The sequence below is a fragment of the Molothrus aeneus genome, chromosome 4 (genome assembly GCF_037042795.1).
Source record: "Molothrus aeneus isolate 106 chromosome 4, BPBGC_Maene_1.0, whole genome shotgun sequence".
Lineage (NCBI taxonomy): Eukaryota > Metazoa > Chordata > Aves > Passeriformes > Icteridae > Molothrus > Molothrus aeneus.
Genome location: NC_089649.1, coordinates 34,177,390 through 34,184,116, shown reverse-complemented (window position 1 = coordinate 34,184,116; position 6,727 = coordinate 34,177,390). Strand labels below are relative to the sequence as shown.

The following is a 6,727-nucleotide window of genomic DNA, read 5'->3' as shown; positions in this document are numbered from 1 at the left end:
GGGAGAGATCAGTCAGTTTGGCGGTTGCAGCACTGTGTCCAAATTATTCAAATTTAAAGATGTGATCACACTGTTATCATGCAAAGCCATTCTTCCCACAAGCCTTATGTTTTGCACATCAAATGGAAACAGATAGTCTCAACAAAGTCAAATGCAAATCTAACTTGAACCAGAATTTTGCATTTTTAGAAAGACAGAAGATGTCACAGAAAATTTTTCCATTATTAGTTATCATTTATTTGTGTCAGAAATTGAGTGAAAAATTTTCAAACACTGATTCAGGGAAAATAGGCAAGATCTCAATTTTCTTTAGATGCACTGCCTTTGACAGCTGAAGAATACAGACTTTGAGGAGTGTACAAAATTTATTTCAAATAAGATATTATATGAAATGCATACTATCTTTTTACAAAATATACAATCAACCAGCTAGTTGATAAACATATCTATTGAAGCTCACAATTAATGCATTTTTCAAAGCAGATTTGATGGTATCAGAATGCCTTTAAAGAACAGATACTACAGATACTTAGAATAATTTTGTAGACTGACAGCGGGCATCCTAGGGTGCTGTTTTGTTTTTACTTCTGTAAAGGAACATGTATTTATAGCTTTTTCATAGATAAATCATGTATTTTTTACCATTTTAGCGAAGTTAATTGAATAATTGTGGTTATATAAAAGATCCAGTGCCACAATAGATCCATATACTCATTCATAAGACTGTAAAATAGCTACTCTTCACCTTTCTTGCTTTCCCATACTCTTTACCTGTAGTTCTAAACAGAGTTAGCCAAGGATATATATCAAAACCAAGTTAAAAAAATAATTTAAAAAAATATATAAGTGGTAGAATACCTATTTGGGAAACTGCTTTTTTTTTTTTTCAAGATTTCAAAGGTTTATCTGCAGGACTGCTTGTTGTTTTAGATAAGTTTGACCACCTTTGTATGATGGTTTTACACAACTCCAGAACTGGGTCTGAAGTTACATTTTATTTTTTTTTTTTTTCATGGAGAGAAATTTGTAACTCCTGGTAAACTCTGCCAGTATTAATTCAAGTAAAGTTTCAGGTTCTTAGAGATAAGGGGTTACATATACACACACTGATTAGAAAGTTTCAGCTATCCAGTTTTTTTGATTGCTGTTCTTTCAATTATTAGAAACTATGTGTTGTAAGAAAAAAATAGTAATACCAGATTTAAACCACAGCACTTCTGATCTTTGATCATCTTCATGTATTTTGTAAAAAATGTTGGCATTTCAAGTCTAATGCAATGACTTAAAAATATGGGTATGTTTTATTTTCAGGTTGTTTTAGTTATGCTAATGAAAGGGCTACCACCTTATCCTTTATATCCTTTATATCCTTCTGCTGATATAGAAGGCATATGTGAAGCATGTATTTTTAAGACCAAAACTCAGACTAAAAGCGCAATGTGTTCTTGACCTCCAGTGCTGAAAAGAACAGCCTGTTTTCTGTTTGAAGTCTTCATTCATTGTAGTGCTATGTTCAAATATCCCATTCATTTAAATTACAGGAATAGAGTGCTATGCAACACTAGGGCTGACCAAACAAAGGATGCTTTTCAATGGTCTATTTTTATGCTCTATTTATAATACTGTAGCTGGTATTTTAGGAAAACTACTATTAAGCAAATAGCTCTGTAGTACTGAATTTTCAAGCATGTTTAAACTGTCTGGTTTGGCAGCCCACTTTAAGAAAACAAATGATGGGCTTTGCAGTAACAGCTCATTAGACAGGAGGATGGGCTTGACCTTAAGGCCTGGCTTGAGAGATCTGAGTTATCAGTTTTGCATGACCCTTGGCTAATCTCTTATCTCGGTGTGCTTCAATTCTCTCTCTAGAATGAGGGATAACACTCTCTTTGCTTTCTTATATTGTAAACTCTTACTATGCTTTCTATACATGAAGCCAGTAGGACCACTGGTGTGATGCTGGCTTTGGTGCTATTACAGTAAAGCATTCTATGTTATTATAAAGGTAATTCCATAAAAATGTAATGTTAGATGTTAAAACATAAATGTATATATTATTAAATATAAAATTATAAACAAAAAATGGACTTTCAGAATTCCATACTGGAGTCTGATACTATTTCATCCTAAACACAGCCTGAACTGAGTAGTCAACAGCACTTTCAATTTCACTCAGTCTGAATATTATGTATCACTTGGACAGATCCTTCCTTCTTACTGCCACTGGAAATCTAGCTCAGATCAAAATCTACCTGATATTTGATTTGATCTTTAACTTTCACTAGTGATTGTGAAAGCCAAATCATTTGCAGGGAATGATTCCACCAGGTAAGTTCATGTACGTCCCCCATCACCCACTTCCCCCCCTCTGCCACTTTTTAGGTGTGAGACAGGCGCCTTTAGTCCAGGTCCAGTGGAATGTGACAGACAGGACTGCTGAAGATGGCACTGTGGTGGCTGTCAGGTCAGCTGTTGATGATCTGCACTTTTGGCAAACTTCTCTTATTGGTTTAACTGTTGCTCCTTTAAAACACTGAAAAGTCCAGTATGAAGTTGCTGGGGGGAAAAAGAAAAAAGGAGATTAAATATTAATGAGAGATTTAGTAGTCTAAATAAGTTTTGTACAAAACAGAATACATTATTTGTGAAACAAATGGATGAAATGTGGAATAATACTTCTTAATTTGGAAATTTCAGCTAGAAAGTTGAAGAAAAAAAAAGACAAAAGCAAGAAGGCTGCTAATATAAAATTTTCTTCCTTTTTTTGTCCCGTGCTTTGTGTTTGGAACTGATGAAAAATCAAATTCAATCTACTAATTTCAAATGCTGCAAGAGGCTGCTGTGTTCATTTAGTTTCCAACCACTAGTTGAAATTCAGGCTTAAGGCTGCATCCTGTTTGCATCTGCAAATGGCTCTATCCATATGTACAACTCCACTGAGATCAATAAGATTACTCATGTGAGTCAAGCAACCCAGGCATGTCAATATTTGCTGAATTTGGACTAAAACTGGAAGGGAATGTAAACATAGGTGGTAAATCTACTTAAGATAAAGGATAGCACCCACAATGACTGAAGTTTAGAGAGTTGGTTCAGGTGCCTGTCTCCCCTAACTCCCAGGTAGAGGTTTACTGAGTTCTAAACAGCTTTATAAAGTGGAAGGATCTTCAGCTACATGTCTACAAAATTTATTGAGAATTAGTAAGTACACTGTTTTGTTTGGTCATTGACTTTTGTTACAAGAAATCAGCTCCCCAAAGAAAAGGAGATAACATTGAAAATACCTTTTATCTTCATATTCTGTGAGGAAAGGAATTCCCCACAGAATATGGGGGGTGTATGCAGCTACTGCAGTCTCAAGCAAAATGCATTCATTATATGAGGCTTCAGAGCACATTACAGAAAGTGTAGGTGCTTTCTACACAATTTCCAGACATGGATGTTGAATGGGAGGAAATGTACTCTTCTTAGGAACTGAAGCAAATAATTCTGAATTGATTCTCGAAGCAACTGGGCCTAAATTCCTCTGTCCCTCTGTCCATTCAGTCTCTGCCTGCTGAGTGAATCGATACAATGCTTATCTTTTTAGGTTCAAGCTTAAACTGATGATGTAGTATCATTTAATCTGTCTCTTGTTTAAATGTAGCAGTGAGACATGGCACTCAGTAGTAAAGCATCCTTCTGGCATGTCCTTTCTACTTGCATCTCAATTCTGCCACTCTTTATGCAGCCCATCTGAGATTCACTTTAAGATACAGCAATCTTTTTTTTTAACCTTACAAACTTGCCAGTTTACCATCCCATATGCACATTCCATGTGTTTATGGGCCAGCCCTATAGAGTGGAATGGTACCCTTTTTGCATGGCAGTTTTGGGAGTGGTGTAGGTTCTTTTCACCAGGGCAGTTTATGCATTGACAAGCTGTTTGGTATAGGGCTGTTAAGAGTTTTACTTCAGCCTCCTTTTCACTGTTAACCTCTTAGTAAATCAAAACAGCTTGGCTCCAGTGTGCAGATTCTGCCACCGTTTATTTGGGATGCTGACATGCCTGGGGCTACAACATTATTTTAATATATAATGAGTTTCAAAGATGCAATGACTGCATGTTTTATTCATTCTTAAATTGCAAAGAGAGCCCGGTTTCCTTTTGATGCCTACCCTATTAGCATATGCTACCTGTGTGCTTCTGCAGTCACTTAGTATTTGAATGTATCTGCCCTCATCGGCTATAAAGCATTAATGTTTTGCACTTGTATAGCCTTTCATCCAAGGAGCTGAAAGTCTTTTGCTGACAATGATTAAGAATTACAGTCCCCTTTGAAGTGGGTTGAGTGCTGCTACCTTCATGTTACTGACGGGCAGAGTGAGGTGGCTTTGCCCTGCATCCAGCACGGGGGAAGTGTCAGCGCTTGCAGCCCGGAGCATCCTCTGCTAGAGCCGCTTTACCCCGCCTTTGCACCAGTGACACTCTGTCCCGCAACTTTGCCAACAGCCTCGGAGGGCAGCGTTCGGCCCGATTAGCGGGATCAGATGTTTTTCACTGCCTCAAGAAGGCATTTGGCAGGGGGGGTGGCCTGGAAGGGGGACAAAGCGGCAGCGATCGGCGGGACCCGCGCCCCAGCCCCGGGACAGCGACCGCAACTTTGCCAACTCCAAAGCCCCGTTTGCAAACCAAGCGAGGGGAGCCCGCGTACAGCCATGCCTCGCGCACTGCTCCAAAGCAGGAGCGCATTCCCAGAGGGGCTCCCTCCCTGCGGCCCCACACGCGCGGGTTTACCTGGCCGCGCTCCGGCGGGGCTCAGGGGAAGGGCACCCTGGAGTGGAGCGGCATGCAGCGCCGGTGGGAGCAGCCGTGCCGGTGCAGCTTCCTGCGCAGCGCCAGGTTGGCTGCGGACACAGAGAGGGACGGGAGGGAGAGAGGGAAGCGAGGCGTGAGAGGGGCCGTCGGCAGTGCCTCTCCCCGGGACGGGCCGGCCCCGGCGCTCCCCGGTGCTTCCCGGTGCCCGTGGCCGTGCCCTCCCGTGCCGCCGGTGTTTCGCCGGTAGCAAGTCTGCAACACTTGCCCACCTTGGGTCCCTATTTATCCCTGTTCCTCCTCCGCACCATCCCACCTCCGCTAAAGTTGCCAGACTCCTGGGATAGGCGAAGCATCCTCTCCCGCTGCCGCTAGAAGTAGGGATGAAGCGCAGAGATGGATGCGCCAGGTCCAAACCCGTCCCGGAGGTCACAAACCGCGTGTGGGACGCGGCCGGACGAACACGCCGGAGGTGCCCGTGGCAGGCACGAACCCCCGGCTCCCTGCCCGGCACAAGCATCACGCTGAGGCATGGCCTACCTGGCCGCTGTCCGCTGGCTGGGAGGAGGCTCGCCAGGAGCACCGCCACGATCCAAAGCAGCAGCTGGAGCCTCATGTCTGCAGTCAAGGCGGAGGTGTGTGTGTGTATGTGTGTGCGTGTGAGTGCTGGCGAGGAAATGCCCGCAGAGCCGCCCGCGGGGCCGTGAGGGGCCGGCAGCGCCCGCAGCCCCAGCGCTCACATGCCCGTGACAGGCCGGGCAGCCAGGCCCAGCCCTGGCGGGGTTAATGATCAGGCAGCGACGAGGCTCCCGGGCTGCGCTGCGCTCCGGGCCTCCCTCCCTTCCCTTCTCCCTTTCTCCCTTTTTCTGTCACTCCCCCTTATTTTCCATAAGCAAATAGCGCAGGAATGAAAAGCCCGTGTAAACAGCAGCTCCTGTCAATGCGTAGGGGCGAGGAGCCTCTCGAACAATGCGGCCACTCCACTTTAAATTCAGCCCGGCCAGGAAAAAAACATATGTAAAACAAGCCCCGATGTTCCCTCCCCCATTTGCAACTGTTTAAACTTTGCATTGCCCATATTGGTCCCACATGCAGACACCAATGGCAGGGGCAGGAAATGCCCCCCCGACCTTTGTTCCCCCTCCCCGAAAGCGGGGGCAGGGAAGCCCCCCAAGCATGGCCCTTGTCCCAGCTCAAATGCTCTCTCTCTTCTCCAAAATACCTGCGAAGTTGTGGCCATTCAAAGTGAAACTGGCAGTACTTAAGGCTAATGGGTGTCTTTTGTACCGTCAACTATTTTTAAAGGATCAGAATATTCAGAAATTAATTTGTGATTTTTTTTTTTTTTTTTACCGTGTAGGGTAAAATAGATATATCTGTTCTAGCAGTGCCAGTTTGAGACCAGCAGTTTTGAATGGGACATCCATTTGCATAGCCCACCTGTACATTGCATTATATTTATACTTGATTGTGATGAGAGCTCGCTTTAGCAAACCACTGAAACCAACTGGTGCAGATACCCATGCCTGAAGAGAAAAAAGGCGAAACCTGTGGAATTTGGGAGCAGCACTGATGGCTTTGAAATCTAATGAATTACTGGCATCAGTTGAAATTCGACTGGTCCTTTTCTTTTTTCCAACCTGCTGATTTCTTGTGATGAAGTAGCACCTAGTTATTTGGAAAAGCAAACCATTAAAATTTGTTCCTTTCTGGGAAAAATTTCTGTTCTAAAACATGCAGGAAAGAGTACATTTTTATATAAGCTAAGCAAAGCACTACTATTATTACTAGGTAATTGTTATTCAAAGTTGGATAAAGTTGTTATTTGCCTATTTCCTAAAAGAGTGGAATATATAGTTGGTTTGTTGGGGAGGGTTTTTTTGACTTTTTTGGGAGTTTTTTTGTTGTTTTGCTTTGTTTTGTTGATTTGTT

At 43.0% G+C, this 6,727-nt stretch overlaps 1 protein-coding gene across 1 annotated transcript; it reads right to left on the bottom strand.

Moving 5' to 3' along the window:
* Window positions 1–214: 214 nt before the first annotated feature.
* On the bottom strand, window positions 215–5,638 carry APELA (apelin receptor early endogenous ligand). The gene is made up of 3 exons (XM_066549050.1): window positions 5,336–5,638; window positions 4,778–4,887; window positions 215–2,556 (listed from the first exon to the last, which is right to left on the bottom strand). The coding sequence occupies exons 1-2, from the start codon at window positions 5,409–5,411 to the stop codon at window positions 4,799–4,801; spliced, it is 165 nt and encodes a 54-aa protein (XP_066405147.1). The 5' UTR covers window positions 5,412–5,638; the 3' UTR covers window positions 215–2,556; window positions 4,778–4,798.
* Between the last annotated feature and the right edge of the window lie 1,089 nt (window positions 5,639–6,727).

Excerpts from the sequence above, each read along its gene's own strand:
- APELA (XM_066549050.1), bottom strand. The coding sequence starts at position 5,411 with ATGAGGCTCCAGCTGCTGCTTTGGATCGTGGCGGTGCTCCTGGCGAGC. Across the intron at positions 4,888-5,335 it reads AGCCAGCGGACAGCGGCCAG|CCAACCTGGCGCTGCGCAGG; the intron begins GTAGGCCATGCC and ends CTGTGTCCGCAG.